This window comes from Neovison vison, chromosome 1 (assembly GCF_020171115.1).
Source record: "Neovison vison isolate M4711 chromosome 1, ASM_NN_V1, whole genome shotgun sequence".
Classification (NCBI taxonomy): Eukaryota; Metazoa; Chordata; class Mammalia; order Carnivora; family Mustelidae; genus Neogale; species Neogale vison.
Genome location: NC_058091.1, coordinates 134091816 through 134111624, shown reverse-complemented (window position 1 = coordinate 134111624; position 19809 = coordinate 134091816). Strand labels below are relative to the sequence as shown.

The following is a 19809-nucleotide window of genomic DNA, read 5'->3' as shown; positions in this document are numbered from 1 at the left end:
TCGCCGCGGAGCACGGTCTTCTCCAGCGCCACGGATATCTTAGTCGCACGACACAGCTTGCAGATGAATGAGCCGGGCTGGTTCATACTGTGGGAACAGTTCTGTAGTTCTCTGGTTCTCGAAGTTATTTCCCCAGCCCTGCTGGGTAGAGGTGGAGGGAAATGGCGTTTTCCTGTCTCTCAAAAATCTAAACAGAACCATGTGGAGATTACTTAGGCCACTTCAGTGTCTGTGTAGGCTTTAGAAGCTTTCCTAAATGAATGGCTGTTTGTATAGTTTTATTATAATGATACTGTGCAATTGTTCAGAGCTTAAGAAAAAAAAGAAGGATTTTAAGTAATCCCTACATCCAGCGTGGGGCCGGAGATCAAGAGTCACCTGCTCCACTAACTAAGGCAGCCCAGGCGCCTTTGTATGGAGCTTTGAAAAAACTTCTCACAAGATCCCCCCCGCCATTTTATCTTTGTGACAACCCTGTGTGGGTAGGCAGGGCAGGATATCTGTATCTCAGAAGCTTGACTGTGTTCTCTGCCTCGCAGTTCTCGTGGGTGGGAAGGGGAACGGTTCAGGCAGAGGGCACAGTGCTCTCACTTGGGCATGCAGGGTTTCTGGGGGACTGTGGCTTTCTATATTTGGCACTGCCACTAGAGAGTGGAACAGTCTCCCTGACCCGGGTTCACACTGAGCTTTGTGTTTCCGAAGATCACGGTGATCGGGAGTTATGTGGATGGGGGTGCCGGATAGGGTTGCAGTCCTGTACTCAGCTCTGAGCATTTTTATGGGAGGTCCTTTTGTAGTGAGGGGATTGTAAGATGGACAGCTGACAACTGGATCGGGTGGCCTCCACGATGACAGGGAGGCTAGCATCTGGGCCATCAAGAATCCATTTTCCTCTTCCTAAAAATGGCACAAGCTTAAAGTGACTGGCAGGCCACCTTATAGACTTCTGGGTGTCCCCTCGTCTTTTCCATACTTACTTATTCCATATTCCCATCAAGGGCTATTGTTCCAGGCAAATACCTGACCCAGATGCAGAGCTAACCCTCACGTCTGGAAGATAATCAAGCTTATAAGTATTTGTTCCTGTCTTTTGTTTGGGACAGTTACTGTCTTCCTTGACAAATGTGACAAACATTTACAAGACAATGACAAAAGAAAACTTCAGGTGCTTTATTCATTTTGTAATATGTGCTTGACTCATTGTGCCAGTTGATCTATATTTAATAACTCGGAACTAAGTAGATGCGTAAGTGAGACAGAGTAGAAGGCCTAGGTCCTGTCTCACAGAGCATATACCATTGGGGGGGGGCGTCAAACTACCCCATCTGAAACAAGTGGAAAACAAGGAAATAAGCCATGTATCCTGGTCTTCTAGTTTTCAGTAACAAAGCCCCGCAAGCTGCATGGCTTAAAGCAACAGTAATTATTCTGTCACAGTTCTGGAGGCTACAAGTCTGAAATCAAGGTGTTGGCAGGGCTGTGCTCCCTCCGAGGCTCTAGAGAACAGTCTGTTCCCTGCCTTTCTCCCAGCTTCTGGTGTTGTCAGTAATCTTTGGCATTGCTTGGCTTGGAGATGCATCTCCTCAGTCTCTGCCTTCATCTTCACACAGCTTCTCCCCCCTGTATCCCTATGTCCTAATCTCCCCGCATTATATAGGACACCAGTAACTGGGCTAGAGACCCCCTGATCTAGTATGACATCATCTTAACTTGGTCATATCTGCAAAGACCCTATTTCCAAATAAGGTCACACTCACACAGTTCTCAGGAGTTAGGAATAGAACCGATCTATTGGGGGATACAGTTCAATCCACAACACTGTAACAGGAGGTGGGGTAGCAGTTTAGGGCAGGTATTTAATCTTTTTACTCTCTGTGCCTCAATTTTCCTCAGACTTTAACTGGGGACAGTATTATCTCCTACATGGTGGATATGTTTGTTACTTTGACTGTGGTGATGGCATCGTGAGTGTTTGCTTAAATCCAAACACATCAAATTGTAAATGTTAAATATGTGCAGGTATATCAACTATACCTCAATAAGACTGTTAGAAATGTCACCTGTATCATTAGATTGTTTTGAGATTTAAATACATGAATGCATATAGAAAGGCTTAGTGCTCTTAAATGTTAGTTGCAATAACAGTTACAGCCATAATATCTTAATTCTAAAATGAGATTTGTTATGCAGATGAGGGACTGTAGTGATGAGAGAGCGCTAGGAAACAGTTCCTTCAAAAGGCAGGACCTTTATCTGGTCTTGAGAGGCTGCGTAGGATTTAGATACCGGAGGCAGGCATTAGGAAGTGGCAGGCACATAGCACAAACCTTTACGACCAGTACTTACCAGCTAGTGTATGACAGGTAATCTCTATTAGTCACGTGGGCACTGAAATGAACCCCTTTCCTTCCTTATTATCTCTGTCACAATTGGAGTGGTTTAAAGAACAGGGGATAGGACGGTGATGGCTTGAGAAGGCATTTTCCGCAGTACTGTCTGTCAGGTGGGGTGGAGTAAGGGAAGCTGGGGTGTGTGGGGTAGGTAGAATGGAGCAGGAAGAGGGGCAGAGAAGGGGGAAAAGCAGAGACAGGAAGAAAGGGCATGATCTGCTAGAAATATCCGCTCCTTCCATCTTTTTTTGCAGAGATTACAAACAGCACACTATTTTTTAAAAAATTTATTTATTTTTCAGGGAGAGAGACTGAGAGCACAAGCAGGAGTCTGACAGGCAGAGGGAGAAACAGGCTCCCCACTGACCAAGAAGCCCAGTGTGGGACTCGATCCCAGGACTGTAGGATCATGACCTGAGCCGAAGGCTGCTGCTTAGCTGACTGAGCCACCCAGATGTCCCACAGCATGCTATTTTTTTTTATAATTGTGGGCCAGTTTATTTTCTTTATGTAAACAACAAAAAAGAACAGAATAGAGAACTGAAATCACTTTGTGTCTATAGTTCTTTTCAAATGTTACTAATTATATTATAGAACTATGCTGTGTATTTTATTTAGATTTTTATGTGTACACTCTCCAGAGTAAGGAACACTTGGTGTGTCTTGGTCCTTACCTCCTGGCTGTTTATACTTCTAGTCCATGGTCAGGTTTAGGTCCTTGGTTGTATTCTCTGCCCACTCATCTGCATCATCAGCTCCGAGTCTTTCCTTTGCCTTCTTGAGCTTCCCCTGCTTGCGGTGCAGTCCCACCGCTCTGGCTCGGCTGAACTCTGAGCTCCGCCTGGCGTACCGCACAGAGCTCTTTGGCAGGCTCCGAGGAATGTAGGTTTTATGCGGTGTTGTATACTATTGATATCCCTTCTCTCCTGCCTACTCCAGACTTCCCCAGAGGAGACAGCAGCAGGTCTTGTGGGCTAGGCATCAGACAGGAATTCAGATCCCAGCTCTGCTGCCCACTACTGTATGGTCTTGGCAAGTTATTGTGGCTTTCTGAGCTGGTTTTTGCCCACATATGGCATAGTAGTACTTCCTATTTATTGAGTTAGAGTGAATAAACATTGTAACTCTTCCAAAGAAGTTGCTAGAACTACTACCTCCCACCGTAATTACTTGTCCCTATCACTCTGTGTTCTCTTTGCTCCATGAAACCTTCCGTAACTACTCTCGCCCCCATGGGGTGGTTCTTCTGAACCGTAACCTAAATCCAGCTTAGTCAGTGCCACGTCCTACTGTTCCTTGTTGGATTGAGTGTGTACAAAGAAACGTGACAGTAGATCTTTAAAGTTCTCATCAAAGAAAAACATTTTTGTAACTAAGGTGATGGATGTTAACTAGACTTTGTTGTGGTCATCGTTTTGCAGTGTATTTGCAAATGTTGAATCCTGTTGCACTCCTGAAACTCTTAAGTTGTGTATCAGGCATACCCCCATTAAAAAAAAAAAAAAAAAAGACCACCCCCCCCAATGTTTTCAATATATGGGGTAAAACTTTATAACTAAACAGAAGTGCCGCTCTTCAGAATTCTCACTGTTTCTTTTCAGATTCCCGAGTCCGAGGATGGTTCATGTTGGACTCTTACCTTCCCACCTTTTTTCTTACTGTCCTGTATCTGCTTTCCATATGGCTGGGTAACAAATACATGAAGACCAGGCCTGCTCTTTCCCTCAAGGGTATCCTCACCTTGTACAATCTGGGGATCACGCTTCTCTCCGTATACATGCTGGCAGAGGTAAGTGATCCCATGGAGCCACGGCCACTGAGGCAGCGCCCCGGCAAGCTGTCCACACTCGCTCTCAGTACTGTTCTTTAAGGTCTCCAGAACTGTTTCAGCAGTTGCTTATATTCCTTCTGGAAGTTTTGGAAATCTTTGTTTCTAACTTGAATTTTTCTCATCCCAACTTAGGCCCATTCCTTTAGTCCTTAGTCTTCCGTTGTAATTTAAAATCACAGTTTAGATCTGAATGGGTCTTTAAAGCTCAGATGTTCAGATTTTCTCCTTTTACAGATGTATACTGAGGCTTGGAAAAGGTACATGATTTGCCTGAGACCAGATCGCTATTGAATGACTGACAAAGTAGTTTCTAAGGCAACTTACATATCAAATGCAGTTGGTTTGAAATACAAATACATAGTCCCTCCAAGACCACTGCCCACATCTTCGGGTGTCTGTGTCAGCGACAGCGGCGGGGCTGTTTCTCCGGACTGATGGTGGAGGCCGGCTGCCATTCCAGCCGGGCTCTGGCTGCCCCCATTACATCACGCATCGCCCATTCCTTTGCAGCATGCCAAACCCGAGTAATTCTACAAGAAAACAAGTAATGATTGTCTTGCCTGTAAACCAAAGGCTGTTTCAGATCCCTGCGAAGGAGAATCAAAAACTGCCAACGATTGTCTTGCCTGTAAACCAAAGGCTGTTTCAGATCCCAGTGAAGGAGAATCAAAAACTGCCAAAGAGACCCACTGCAGCGAGCAGCCTCAGGGGACACCAGCAAACCTGGGGGAACAGCCAGGTTAAAGTCATTCGTGTCCAGGTGTAAATGTCTGATTATGGCACGAGTATAGTTGCCTTCCTGGTCCTCGAATTCTGAAAGAACCTAAACCCCTGCCTGACATCGAGAGCCTCCACAGAGTTTAACCTGTGCCTTGTTCGGGTTTGCGCCATCACTTTCCACGCCAGCACCCCGTGATCAGAGACCGGCGATCGAGTCCAGGGTCAGGAAAGCCACTCCCCAGTCCTGTCTCATCACTTCTCCTGATTTGCCTCACTCTGAAAGGGGAGTTCTTTTTTTTTTTTTTTTTTTTTAGATTTTTATTTATTTATTTGACAGACAAATATCACAAGTAGGCAGAGAGAGAAAGGAGGAAGCAGGCTCCCTGCTGAACAGAGAGCTGGACATGGGGCTCGATCCCAGGACCCTGGGATCATGACCCGAGCCGAAGGCAGAGGCCTTAACCCACTGAGCCACCCAGGTGCCCCTGAAAGGTGAGTTCTTAATGAGCTTTTCAAGTAGGTAAGTTTCCCTTCATGGGATGAGCTCGCAAGATTTGTTTCTCTGGGAAGAACCAGACTATCTTTCCCGGATGTTTTCAGAAGCAGCCCCTGTGGCAGAAGAACAGCCTGAAAGTCTGACGACACCAGAATCTCTAACACTTGCTGGACGTGTGGGTCACTCACTCCCTGTAATTCAAGAGCAGTTACTTAGGCTTTGACCCTTAGGCAACTTACCCTTAAGATGGAGATCCCGTGCTTATCCTCCGAAACTCAAGAGGGGGCTATAAGGATTTACCATTTCTGCTTGGCCAGCGTTTGGTGAGCACCCATTCCCTACTGTGAGTGGTACTGATAAGCCAAGGAGATAGGAAGATGGGTTACATGCAATTTCTGGACTTGAAAACCTCAAAGGATAGTACGCAGTAGGAGTTATATATGTAAATACGAAAATGCTGTATAAATAATAAAATGCATACTACTCACCATTAAAGGAACGGACAATACATTAGTGTTCAAGCAAATAAATGGTTTCTGCTCCTTTTTGGGTGGGGACATCCGCCCTGAGCCCATTCCCCGCTATGAATTTTATCTACTGCTTATCTGCTGTTGCTCTGTGCACACTTCTGTACCTCGTGATTCAAAATCGCTACTGTTGATTGCCCCTTAGTCTCCTCTGATGGTAGACTCTTCCTGGGCAAGCGTAAGGTCTTGGACACTTTTGGGTTATATTTAATAGCTTCTAGTTGAGTAATGGGTTGATTTAACCTTGCTAACTTGTTAGCGGCAGTTCAGAGGTTTGTGTAGGCTAGGACTGTACTGCTAAAATTATTAACATTCTTTAAAGAAATACATGTGGACTTCCCACACTGTCAGAGTCTATTCCAGATTCTACAGCATGGCCTTTCCCTTGTGCAGCAGTGAGTGCTAGGCTGCTGGTGGGGCAGGAAGACCTCTCTGAGCAAGTGGTACTTGACACTGAATGATGAAAATCAAGCATATGAAGATTTGGGAAGAGTATGTTTATGCAGAAGAGCAGCAAACATAAAGGCCTTGACGCAGAAACAAACTTGGGGTGTTCAAAGACCATAAAGATGCAGCTAGAACACCCTGGGCAGAGGAGGGGACGATCCACAATGTGGAGAGATGGCAGATTCATAGAAGGTCTTGGAAACCGAGTTTGCCTTTTATTCTGAATATAATGGCAAGCCACTGGAGGATTTTTTTTTCTCTCTCTCTCCTTTTTTAAAATAGAGCCTCCAGCAGAGAGGGGCAGAGGGAGAGAGAGAATCTCAAACAGATTTTCTGTTCAGTGTGGAGCCTGACAGCTGGCCTCCATCCCCCCACCCTGATGAGATCATGACCTGAGCTGAAATCAAGGGTCGGTCACTTAACCGACTGAGCCACCCAGGAGCCCCAACTGCTTAATTCTATTTAAATTTTAAATTGTCAGGTAGTTTTAGACAATCTAAATGTTTTTTTTTTAGTAGTTCAGCTGTTCCTAATGTTCAGTTTTAACATCCCCTTCCTCCGTACTCTGTAGGTATTTCAACAGAGTTGTACCTTGACACATCTCTGATGAGCAGCCACAAATAGTAGGCCTTTGGGTACCTTATGTGACATGTTAACTGGACTTCCTGTGATCATTTCACAATATACACAATTACTGAATATTCAAAGGCCTTGTCAGACTCGTCAGATGTATAGGTTTCTTTTCATATCCAGAGATATTTTTCATTCAGCAATTGTAGATAATTACCTGCTCCATATTATTTAAGTTGGAAAGGTTAAACATTCTCTCATAAATTAAATGAAGGGGAAAGTAACTTATATACATGCTTTATATTCTAGAATTTTGAGCTTTTGCAGTAATAGCAGGAAAGAAAAGACAGAATTTCTTTGGCAGAATTTTCCACAAAGAATTTTAAAAATTTCATTTTCTCATATATACTTACTGAATGCCTTCTATGGACTATGCATTGGGCAAGGAACAGTGGATTCAAAGATGGGCAAAAAGACACAGACCTTCGTAGAGCCTTTTGTTTTTTCAACATGATGAGGGATATAGATGTTAATCAGTTATAATCACACAAATGACTGATTACCAAGGAGCATAAATACAATAAAGAAAATGACTTAAAAACTTTGAGCCCTGGTTTTCACATCTGTAAAATGGTAATAAGTATGTACTTCATAAAATTATGGAGATGATCAATTAAGATAAGTATAAGCCAATACAAGGTATTAAATAATATTAAAGAATTATTAAAAAAAATACTCGGTGGCCCCATTGGTTGGGTGTCAGATTCTTGATTTTGGCTCAGGTCATAATTTCAGTCATGAGATCAAGTCCCAGGTCAGACTGCATGCTCAGCAGAGAGCCTGCTTCAGATTCTCTCTGCTCCTTCCCCCACTCTCTCTTCCTCTCAAACAAGTAAATAAATCTTTGAAAAAATTTTTAGTGTTTCCTCAGATGTTTACATGTAATTCTACATTTCACCTGTAGAAATATGGGAGTAGATATTGTTACTCAAATGGTAGCCAAATTCTGTTCCTTAGGGTCACTGTAAAGGTTAGAAGTAAATTATACCAAATCAGAAATACAACCATTGGTATCTGTTCAACAGCAAGAAGGAAATCCTTTGATCACATGTGTTTGAGGACAGGATTGAGAAACTCAAGTGCTGGGGAGTTCCTACTCAGACCTTGCATAGACATCAGCCAGGAACATGAATAGAAAATTCAGTTCCCTTCCAAATTTTAGCATTCATTTTTCCTCCTTTGTTTCTTTGGCAGCTTATTCTCTCCAGCTGGGAAGGAGGCTACAACTTACAGTGTCAAGATCTTGCCAGTGCCGGGGAAGCTGATGTCCGGGTGAGTCCTGAGACGCTAACTGACCATTTGCAGGCATCTCTCCTTGATAAGGAGAAGGTTTTCTCCTTCCAGATATGAGGATGGGGCTGGGATATTACATAAGAAAAGGAGTCCTCCTGGGGTGCCTGGGTGGCTCAGTGGGTTAAGCCTCTGCCTTTGGCTCAGGTCATGATCCTGGGGTCCTGGGATCGAGCCCCACGTCAGGCTCTCTGCTCAGTGGGGAGCCTGCTTCCCTTCCTCTCTCTCTGCCTGCCTCTCTGCCTACTTGTGTTCTCTGTCTGTCAAATACATAAATAAAAATCTTAAAAAAAAAAAAAAAGAAAGAAAGAAAGAAAAGGAGTCCTCCTAATAGAAACACTTGGTAACAAAAATATTTTCCAAATGTCCCAGTTAACTATGGGGGACTGACTGAATAAACCAGGGCACATCCAGAAATGGACCCTTTGCAAAACAGGAGGAGAAAGATCTCTATACTGTTAATTTCCAAAACATTCTCTAAACAACAAAACAAAAACAACTTGCAGACTGTGTTTATAGTATAGTACAAGAAGTGATACGAATATGCGCGTGTGTGTTTGTTTATGAAAAGAAACAGAAGAAACCAAAACCTAACAAAGTGTTCTGTTGGGAGAAGGAACTAGGCAGAGGGGGATAGGAATGGGAGCTAGACTTCCCTGAATGTACCTTGTGTCATATTTGATTTGGGAACCATTACATGTTTTACATAATATGAAACAATTAAGTTTGAAAAGAAAGCAAGGCAGCCTTCCTTCCAGAACTTGGAAACTAAAATAAATGAATAGAGCCATATATGAAGCTGGTAACATAACCACCTACAGAATTATTTCAAGTGACTTAAAAACATAGTGTTTTGACTGAAATTCCTGAGGGGGATATATCTTAACAATACACTGTATTTTTTTGTTTGTTTGTTTCTATAATGAAAATATTGGTATTGCTTTTTGGAGACTGTTATAGGTACACTGTAGAATAAGTACATAATGTTAATATCATTACAATTACTATTTGGAACATAGTTTAACTTTTTTATTAGTATCTCTTTTCTAACATTAATCAGATTCAAATTGGAAATGTCAGAATTAATTTTATTCTAAAAACAAATGTGTTTTTTAGCTCTTATCTCTAGAAAAGGCCTAGTTAGTCTCTGACAACCCGGTGCAATGAACATGAATACCCAGATTGTGCTTTCTAAATATAATTTTCCACCAGAAGGGATTGGGGTTCTTAGAGAATTGGCCAATTCCCGGTTTGGGGTGGGAAAAGTGTATAAGCAGAATCCAGGACATCTTGTGACAGAAAGTAAGCAAGCTGCCCAGGACTACTCAGGTCATTACAAAAAGATCTAGGAGCCACCTTGAAGGGGACTCCCAGTGCTCAGGATGGGACAATTCAAAAAGATTACTGACTGGAATGTATTGAGATACATTTATTTAAAAACCATGAGTTTAAAATGATACTAAAAAACACATTGTTGCTGTCTGAAGGTTGCTAGAACACCAGCTCCTTCTAGGGGAAAAAAGTTAAAGGGAAAGAAACCTTTATCTTTGCTTTTCATATGTGAATTTCCAAATAGAGGAAAAGCTCTTCTCTATAGAAGAGGGAAAATACCTAACGAGAGAATTAGGAAATCATCCTTTTGCAAGTCTTAGTGAAACAGTGGATGTGTTCAGCAGTCATCCATAAGTGATAAAACTGTTGAGTGAAAAGTGAATGGAGAAACTTCATAATGGGGCACCTGGGTTAAGCGTCTGCCTTTGGCTCAGTTCTTGATCTCGGGGTCCTGGGATAGAGCACCATGTCCAGTTCACTGGGGAGCCTGCTTGTCCCTCTGCCTTTGCTTATAATAATGCCACACCCCCATAAAAATGTTTAGAAATAGAACCGATTCAACAAGTTGGAATCATATTGAAGCTTAGTGATAGATACACAGGGTCTTTATAATTAACTGTCCTTGAATTTGTGGATGTTTGATAATTTCCATAACAAAAAAACGTGTTTATTAGATAGAAGTCTTTTAAAGTCTTTAAGATGTACATTTCTAAACTCTTTTTAAAAAAAATCTTCAAAGCTATGGGGCACCTGGGTGGCTCAGTGGGTTAAGCCTCTGCCTTCGGCTCAGGTCATGATCCCAGGGTCCTGGGATCAAGCCCCACATCGGGCTCTCTGCTCAGCGGGGAGCCTGCTTCCTCCTCTCTCTCTGCCTGCCTCTCTGCCTACTTGTGATCTCTGTCTGTCAAATAAATAAATAAAATCTTTAAAAAAAAAATCTTCAAAGCTATAATACAAAATAGGGTATATAGATTTCTCTGCATCCTTTTTTTTTTTTTTGGCACCCATTTTATTTCTAATTTATTTCTCTCACTGGCCATTACATTTTTGGGTTACCATACAATTCTCTAAGAGTTGTTGTTTTACATTTCTATTTGGCTTGATGTCTGTGAAGTTTAACTAGACCCTCCAACATTAGGGTGGAAGCCACAACACCTTATTATGTTCTCAGGAAGCAGATGGTCTCGCTTCAAAGTCCCTGTTCTCCAAACTCCCTCATGTTTCAATGTTAGCGCTAAAACCCCAGCGCCTTTCAAGTACTCGCCCTGTACCTGAGACTTTGTAAGGGGCTCAGGAGGGAAGGGAAGGGGGAATCCGGACCCACCACTTCAGTGAGGAGGAAGAGCATTTTGATTTTAGGTTTTTATTTGAATTCCAGTTAGTTAACCTACAGGGTAATATTAGTTTCAGGTGCACAGTGCAGTGGGTCAACACTTCATACGCCATCTTGATTTTAAATCTGAGGAGAAGCCGTGAAAGATGTAGTGTGTGTGTACAGACGGCTCCAGGCCCCTGTAACAGTTAAGAGATAAAAACATACATAGGTTAGAGGAAGAGGGGGGAAAAATGTAAACCCAGTGTTGAGGAACAGTAGTGATCTGCTGAGTGCCAAGCATGGAGCAGAGATGGGCAGTTTCCTGCCCTGTGTGGTGGGCCGACTGTGCCTAATCCTCACCTCACTGTCCTCCTTACTGAGGGCAGGGGCAGAACGTAAGTGAGGAATGCAAATGAAGGAGCAGCTGATGAAGCCTAAGAAAAGCAAGCAGAGGGTTAGGTAGAGTTCCAGAGGAAAGGAGCACGGACGTGGGGAGGAGGGTGCAAGGAAGCCCAGTTAGAGGAAGCAGAGCACTTGGACAGCGTAGGGTGGTGTGCTTAAAGAGTTAAAAAAAAAAAAAAAAAAAGAGTAGGGCTGTGCCCCGAGAATGGGGGAGTGTGGCCCGAGAGGGGTGCTGGAAATAGCAGCCAGGGCAAACCAGGAAAAGAACCTGTGCTCTGCAGGTGCCCAGGACTCCCTTGATCAGATCTGCGTGTTGGAGGCCTGACTTATTTTCACTAGAGTGGGGGGGATTGCTGGGAATAAGGAGAAGCTGGGGGTAGAGAGGCCGGGAAGGTGCTTGTGTGATGGAGAGAGAGATGCACACTAGTGAAACCCAGTGTCCCCCAGGTTGCCGAGAGGTAGGTAGGGCAGCAAGATGGGCATTTTCATTGCTCACCTTTTCTCTTTCCTGTTTCCACATCCTTACAGGTAGCCAAGGTGTTATGGTGGTACTACTTCTCCAAATCAGTAGAGTTCCTGGACACAATTTTCTTTGTCTTGCGGAAAAAAACCAGCCAGATTACTTTTCTTCACGTATACCATCATGCCTCCATGTTTAACATCTGGTGGTGCGTTTTGAACTGGATACCTTGTGGGCAAAGTAAGTGCTTTCACTGATTATTCAGGTCTCTGTAGTTGGTCTTCTAAGACCTCTGTGTCTTGAATATTGCACATGGATCAGGAGAGAGAAAAGGGAAGCCATGGGGGGGGGGTGGCTGCACTGTTACACAGAGAAGCACCTGTTTGCCAGTGGCCGTTTAGCTATCTGGTCTTTGATTCTGGCAAAATTTGAGTATTATAAATTTTAAAAACCTCTTTTAAGGCTGAGGGCCAGGAGCATGTACCCCAGCTGGAGCAATTGTACTCCAACCCTAGGGGCTCAAGGACACCTGCAGAAATAAATCTGGCACTTTCCACAGTCCCCACCTGGCAGTGCTTCAGATTGGGGTCACTTCAACTCCTAGGCCTGTCTTCCCACTCTGAAGAATTAAGGCCACATCTCTCTGTGGCTTTCAGTATTTTTTTTTTAAACTGAGAACTACAATACACATAATATCCCAGCCTCTTTACATGTATATACTTTGTATGAAACAAGAATTTCAGTAACTATTTCCCCTAGTTCTGGGGGATGCACTTTTGGGTTCTGTTATTGTAGTTAATTCTGTTGCACGTTTTAATAAAGCTTATGACTCTCACTACAGCAATTTCACGGTTCACTAGTGGGTCCATTGTGACCTGCAAAAGAGACAGCAGTCCTTTCTGATTGTCTTATATCCCCAAATCTAAAATTGTTCTATGAAAACTCAGAACAGGTAAAAACTGAAGTCAAAATGATTTTAGGGTTTTAAAGATGTATTCCAAACATTCTTGACATTTTTTTTTAATTTTATTTTTTAAGATTTTATTTATTTGACAGAGATCACAAGTAGGCAGAGAGGCAGGCAGAGAGAGAGGGGGAAGCAGGCTCCCTGAGGGGCAGAGAGCCCGATGCGGGGCTCGATCACAGGACCCTGAGACCATGACCTGAGCCGAAAGCAGAGGTTCAACCCACTGAGCCACCCAGGTGCCCCCATTCTTGACATTTTAAAAAGTATCAGTTATCATGAAGACATACATTGAAACCAGAGTGTAAAGGAAATTGCTGGGCATGCGGGAATCAGAAAGAGGTGAGTTTTTTATACCTCCCCTAGACCGAATCTAGTGTCTACAGTTTTGTTAAGACCACAATAGACTTGTGCTGTAATCAATATCAAAGAATTATCAAGGTTAAGTATTTTTTGTGTTTATCAGCTATCTCATTACAATCACTAAGTATCGGAATGACCATCTCACATAATCTGTTTGAAGACATCAGATTCCTGTTAAGATGCTGTGACAATTTCTCATGAACCTAAAATATTATAAAATTATAAGCAGCAAGTAGTCCAATTCCATTCATTCATGGTAATGAAAACTCAGGTGAGTAAAGAAATCCCACTGACATGCTAGCTGGTTCTCTGAAACTCTGTTTTCATGTAAATCCGAGCCCCGTACAAAGTTATTCCAGCCAGCATTTGTGAAGGACTTACTGGATGTGAGCGTTTTCATTTCTTATTCATTGATTTGTTTATCTAACCAGACCTCTCATCTAGAATTGGAAAACCAGGCCGGAGAATGTAAATTGGTTAACCGGAATAGGTGCAGAACTTTTCAGTTTATACAGTATTATTCAGTCAGATATGTCCTGCCCCTTTTCCAGATGACAGAATTTATAAGGTAAAATAGATACATCCAAGGGAACCCAGCTTCTAGGGGTCCCCTAGCTCCACAGCCCCTCCAAGTGCAGGAGTCAGCTCCATCTGGATCCCGAGGTGGCATGTAAGTAGTAGTCACTTGGCCGGGCACGTTGTAAGCACTGTGCGTAGATGTATGGATTTAATCCTCACGACCGTGAGTATCCCTCTCTCCAGCAATGAACCTGTCTCTGACATCTGACCTCTGGCAGCTAAATTCTTTTGCTTCCTAGTTGAGCCAACATAGAACTTGGTTTTTTCCTTTGGTTTCCTGAAACACCAGTCACCTCCCATTGATGGCAGCTATAGGGACTTCAGGAAGGAAGGGGCAGAGAGGGCACAGCATAGATCCTAAAACTGGATTTTAGATATTCCTTGTCCTAGAAGTCCATGAGCTGGCCCAGCCACTGGGAAATCTCACTCACTGATCCCTCTTCTGTCCCAGCCATCTCTCCTGCAGGACCTTCCCCCGCGCTTTCCCCCAGCATCTCCTGCTTCCTAGGTCCCTTTCAGGTTGAGTCATAAATATAAACAGCAATATGCCCTCCTGGATGCTTCAGAGCTTTGTTCAGCCTCATACCCGCAGCCTCTTCCCGCAACCAGAGTGGTTCATCACAGGTTTAGCAAAAGTGGAGGCATTTCTCTTTCAAAGGAACTCTGCCACCAGGTTTAAGCAAATGTTTCGTTTTCTCCCAAATTTGTGGACAGTAATGACGGTGTAAGAGACAGTAAAGCCTTTGCTGATCAGGAATTACCTGTTTGGTTGACGTTCTGGCTGAAAAACCATCCCAGTTTTGTCCTATCTCGGCGACTTTTGCCAAATCCTGCTGGACTAGTAACACAGAAACGAAGGTGAACTTACCAGTGTGAGTGTAGGTGATGGTATCGGAGTTGTTAACTCATCTTCCCTGATGACCCACAGGAAGAACCAATCTCTTTCAATGAAAATAAACGGTAACTTTTCCACTGTACACTGGACTGTTACAGGCTTCTTCGGACCCACCCTGAACAGTTTCATCCACATCCTCATGTACTCCTACTACGGCCTTTCCGTGTTCCCGTCCATGCACAGGTATCTCTGGTGGAAGAAATACCTCACACAGGCTCAGCTGGTATGTCACCCCTCCTTTCTGCTCTTCTCCATGGGACGCATCTAAGTATTCTCAGGGACGGAGGAAAGGAATCGGTCATCCTGGACAGAGGCTCTTCTGGGCGAGGAGGCTGCCCATTTTTCTCTAAAATTAACCTTTTAAGCATTAAACCTGGTGTTTTAAAATGTCCTCTGTAGATACAATTAGCTCATTCCTTGCTTTGAAATGTAGATGCCTTAACCCAGACATTAATTTTAACCGATTCCTTTTTATCTAAAGAATTTAACTGCTACTCTTCCATAAGAAAACTAGGGGGCAGTCCTATCTGCCTACTAGTGTTGTTCAGGTGAAATGTCTGGATAGGATGGGGGGTTGCTTCAGCATCTTATTTTTGCAAATCTTAGTACTAGAAGTCGAGTTCTCAACGTATAACATTGCAAAATGGATTTTCTATAGCTTACCCGGTCGCCTCACCCGCCGCCTCTCCCCCCACCCCGCCCCTGCCCCCACCAGGTGCAGTTCGTGCTCACCATCACGCACACCATGAGCGCAGTGGTGAAGCCCTGCGGCTTCCCTCTGGGCTGTCTCATCTTCCAGTCTTCCTACATGCTGACGTTAGTCATCCTCTTCTTAAATTTTTACGTGCAGGTAAGTGACCTGTAAGTCTCCAGTGGCAAAACATAGTAGACTGGGCTTTTGCCTTACATAAAAGCAATTAAATAACAGAGCACAGACTTGTGTGGAACAGAGGCACCCAAAAGAACCAGAGAAACCTGCATTCCTAATTCCATGCCCCGCATCCTCCCCTTGAAAGATAACCCCTATTCCAGCCTAGTGGGCATTTTATTAGAATTCAGTCAGGTCACACGTTTGGTTGATGTATTTGCACCAAGCTACCAAAGTCTTCTAAGTGAACGCAGGAAATCTGTTTGAATGGAGAAAAACAGAAACTAAATGAGTTTAGTATTAAAAAATTGTTCCCATATCAACACTGTGATATTATAAACTCACTATTTGGAAAATATTCTTTTGAGGCCAGCCATCGTGGAAAGGTCACATTGACTTTTTCTTCATGGTCATTTTCTTTTTAATCAACAATTTAAATGAAACTCCGTTAAGACAAAAAACTGATGAAAGCCGTAGCAGGGTACCGGCCTCAGGTTGCTGTAGATTTTAAATTACTCTCCTATGTGTGTTTTGGGGCCGGGGGGCGGGCAGGCAAAGTAAGCTCCATGAAAAAGAAATGAGAACATACATACCTTTATACTCAAAACAGCACTTTTGAAATTATAATCAAGGATATTTCTTCAGACAACAGGTTCTTTCCTTTTTAGTTTGTGTTTGATGAAAGTTAACCCACAGAGGCTTCGAACAGAGCCCAGCGGTAGGAGCCTGAGCCTCTGACAGGATTTTAAGCCCCTGTGTTTCTGAAATTGGATGGGCTAGGCTTTGTCTCATAAGAGATACAAGTGTCCTTTGAGAATCTCTAAAGAAATAACCACTGATGGAACCAAACAAAGCCACCCAAACAAAAACAGACACAGACCATTCCAGGAAAGCTCAGGGAATACATGTGGTGCTTGGTGTCCAGGAGGAGCCTGTGGCCCAGCGGGGTGGGGATGGGCACCCAGGACGTCATCCCTACTTGTCCTTCAAATGGAGTCTTACTCCTTTAGAGTTTATAATTTCAGTCTTGATCCTTGTTGATACCATTGCTTTAAAAAAAAAAAAAAAAGCAAAAATAAAATGAAATCAGGTATTTTGTCAGAATTAGGAAGGATATGCCAAAACTCAAATCAAGCCAGAATCCAAGGTACTAGTACTTTTAAAATAATAGCACTTTTTCAGCTTGAATTGGAAAGTATCTCAGTTTTAGGAACTACAAGGAAGCAACTAATGCAGAATAATTGGCCGCTCATCCCATAACATGTGAATCCTAACCAACGTGGATAAGGTGAAGGAAATAACCTTTCATGGAAATTCAGATTTGTCTTGGTTTTTACCCTTTTGTTTTTAACCATTAGCTTAAAAATTGTCCTATTACAAAAATTCTTATTTGTCCATGATATAATCATACAATAATATCATGAGCTGTTTTAGATTATGCACCATGTCAGAGACAAAGTCTTATTCAAGAATCCTTTTTCCTTTTCCTTCTTTGAAATCTACACATCCAACAGACATACCGGAAAAAGCCAGTGAAGAAAATTACGGAAGAGCCACCTGCTGGGAAAGAAGTGAAGAATGGTTTCTCCAAAGCCTACTTCACCGCCACTAATGGGGTCATCAACAAGAAAGCACAGTAAACGTCAAATGACAGACAAAGCATATATAATAGCCTAACAGATTCGCTTGTTTTAAAGCAAAGACTGAATTGAAAGTTATATATGTTTTAGCATAAACTAATTTCTTTTGAGTTTATAAATCATTTGTACCTGGAATGTATTAATATATTGCTATTAGGTTAATCTGTTAACTGAATTCTTCCGTCAGCACACCACGTCACCTCAGACCTGGTGCAGCTTCTCTGTCCTCCCCACAAACTGAACCCCCTCACCAGAAACTCTCTGTAACGCCTTACACACACGCAAAGCCAGGAAACATGGAGCCTTGTTTTCTGAAGCCAGTCTTCAAATAAAACGTTTTCTTTAGATTAAAATGTTGAAAACAAAATGTCAATTACCTTCTTGCCACAGGGTCTTCCTCTATATTAAGCAATAATCGCTTAGTCCTTATTAAGCAATAACATCATCAGTCCATTTGTCCCAACCCCAGAAAATATTAAAACACAGAAAACAGGAAAACCTAGCAAAACTTTGAAGGTAGTGTAGGAATTTGACAGACTCTAAGTCTCAACTTAGTGGTATGGTAATGAAATTTGTATTTTATTTTGACAATTCCTTTTTCTAAGGAGGAAAAAACCTGCCAAATCCTCCTAGCTCAGGGGCTTCGGATAGGAGTCGTTCCTCTGTTTTATTTTGGTTTCCGTGACTATTCATAGATTCCTGTCTACCTCCTATGTTAAATTCCCCCAGGTTATGTTGTGAACAGACACCCTGCTCAGCTCTGAAAGCAGGATCTAAATCTGGCTGCCTGTTTCCTTTCTTATCTAGGAATCTTCCCTTTTCCCTAGGAGGAGAAGGCACTGGAATATTTATAAGTCAGAGCCTTTGGGGCAAAACAGATGTTGAGTTGGCCTGCTACTTCTTGTGAGCCTGCTTGTGGATAATACCCCCAAACACTGCGGTCACTCTTTGTAGGTTAACTTTTTGAAAATGGGAAGAGGAGGATGATGCAAAGATTCCAGCGCGGAGCCAGGGGCTGGTAATGAACCTCAATGAAAAGTGCCAATTCGGCAAACTCCGCACATCCCTCCCCTGCCCAGGTAACACGCTTTCTCCTGAGAACAAGCACAAAAGCAGAGGAGAGCACCAGTAATATTTTTTTTTCTAAGTATTAAACATTTACTGTTCACTTGCAGCAAGAACGGAAAGAGTAGTTTTTGAAGATGCGAGGAAGATTTATACCGGTAAGACTTGGCACATTAGATTTTTTCTTTTTCCTTCTCTTTGAAACAACTTGTAGTTCATAACGTTGAGGTCAGATGCGCAAGGGCCAGAAAGGCGCACTTACCGCTGCCTGGGCCGGTCCGGTCTGTCCAGGGATGCCTTTCTGTCCTTGGCCCCTCGATTTCCAGTGTTAAAATTCTTTTTCCTGTTTAGAAAAAGAGTGCGGACTCTGGTAGGTACGACACAGACCCCGATCGCGTTTTCTCCCTTCCCGCTCCTGCGCGCTCCCCTCTCCCGACCTGGCCTGCTTTGCGGAAGGTGACGGCCGGGCTGGTGGACGGGGCAGGTGCGCTGAGCGTGTACATATGTGCAGCGCGCGGGCCCCTGGGCCGTTTTTACCCAACACGCATTTCTGATGCCCACTTACTCTGTATTTACTCTTATAAAAAGTTGTTGAAACTGATTTTCCTAGGGCGCTTCATCCCCGTTTCCTTCCATCGCGTCCTAACAGTATTGCTCTAAGTTTCGTTCTCGCCCAGAAACTCCTTCCAAAAGAAGGGCCGGTCTCTGGCCCCTCCTCTGCAGCAACACACGGATTGGACTCAGCTCCTCAGAGGAACTGGACTCTAGTTCCGTTTTAGGTCCCAAGTGAGGGCTAAAAATCTGTTTTCAAAGTACTTCCAGGGGGAAAGTGGGACCCAGGGAGAAGCCGCACCTCACCGGGCGTGCTCCCCGCTCTGTTGACCTGCAGCTTTGCGGCTTCCCTGGACTTGGTACTGGCCAAGAAAGGAGGGAAGCCATCCTTCAGCAGAGTGACCGAGCGCACCAGCCCTAAGTAGAAGGCAGCGGGAAACCTCTCAAAGGGAAAAACTGGGGTAGTTTGCACTTCCCAGCTCGACCTAGAAGCTTCAGGACCCTGCTTACCCTCAGGTCTTTAGTTCTAGTCAAACACTTCTAGCCTTAAACCATTCAAGGGCTGGTACAAATACACAGAGCTCTGAAATCTTAGCCACAAAAACTGGATCAGGTAACTTGTAACCAGTCATTAAGTGTTGAAACTTTAAAAAGCAAAATGTCTACACTTAATGTGACTTTCTTAAAGCAGTTTAAAAAAAAAAAGCCTATATATACTGTTAGAAAAACAAAAACTTTGTTACTGAATTTCCTTTTAATAAGAATGAAAATATATAATACTATAAGCACATGTTAAAAATTCTTTTTTAAAATAGAATGTTAAATGGAAATGAAGTGATATTTTCAACCCATCACCATGATATATTGAAGCATTTAGGCATATTGAGAGAGAACGTCCTCCCTAACCCCATTAGAGAAGTATTCTTTTTTATTTGTGAAACAAAAATGATACTGTGATGGGCAGAACAGCACTTTGTAGGTAAGAGACCATTCTGATTCTTCCATACCATTTTATGATGTTTCTGGGGACTTCCTTATTTAGA

General features: G+C 43.1%; 1 protein-coding gene across 1 annotated transcript in view; it reads left to right on the top strand.

Moving 5' to 3' along the window:
* ELOVL2 (ELOVL fatty acid elongase 2) overlaps positions 1-17311 on the top strand; it is a 61105-nt gene extending 43794 nt beyond the window's left edge. Inside the window, exons 3-8 of the mRNA XM_044258892.1 lie at positions 3992-4179; positions 8236-8313; positions 11909-12080; positions 14740-14864; positions 15357-15491; positions 17024-17311. Of these exons, the coding sequence (XP_044114827.1) occupies positions 3992-4179; positions 8236-8313; positions 11909-12080; positions 14740-14864; positions 15357-15491; positions 17024-17149 (824 nt within the window). The 3' untranslated portion in view covers positions 17150-17311. The remainder of the gene's footprint in view (positions 1-3991; positions 4180-8235; positions 8314-11908; positions 12081-14739; positions 14865-15356; positions 15492-17023) is intronic.
* Positions 17312-19809: the final 2498 nt, after the last annotated feature.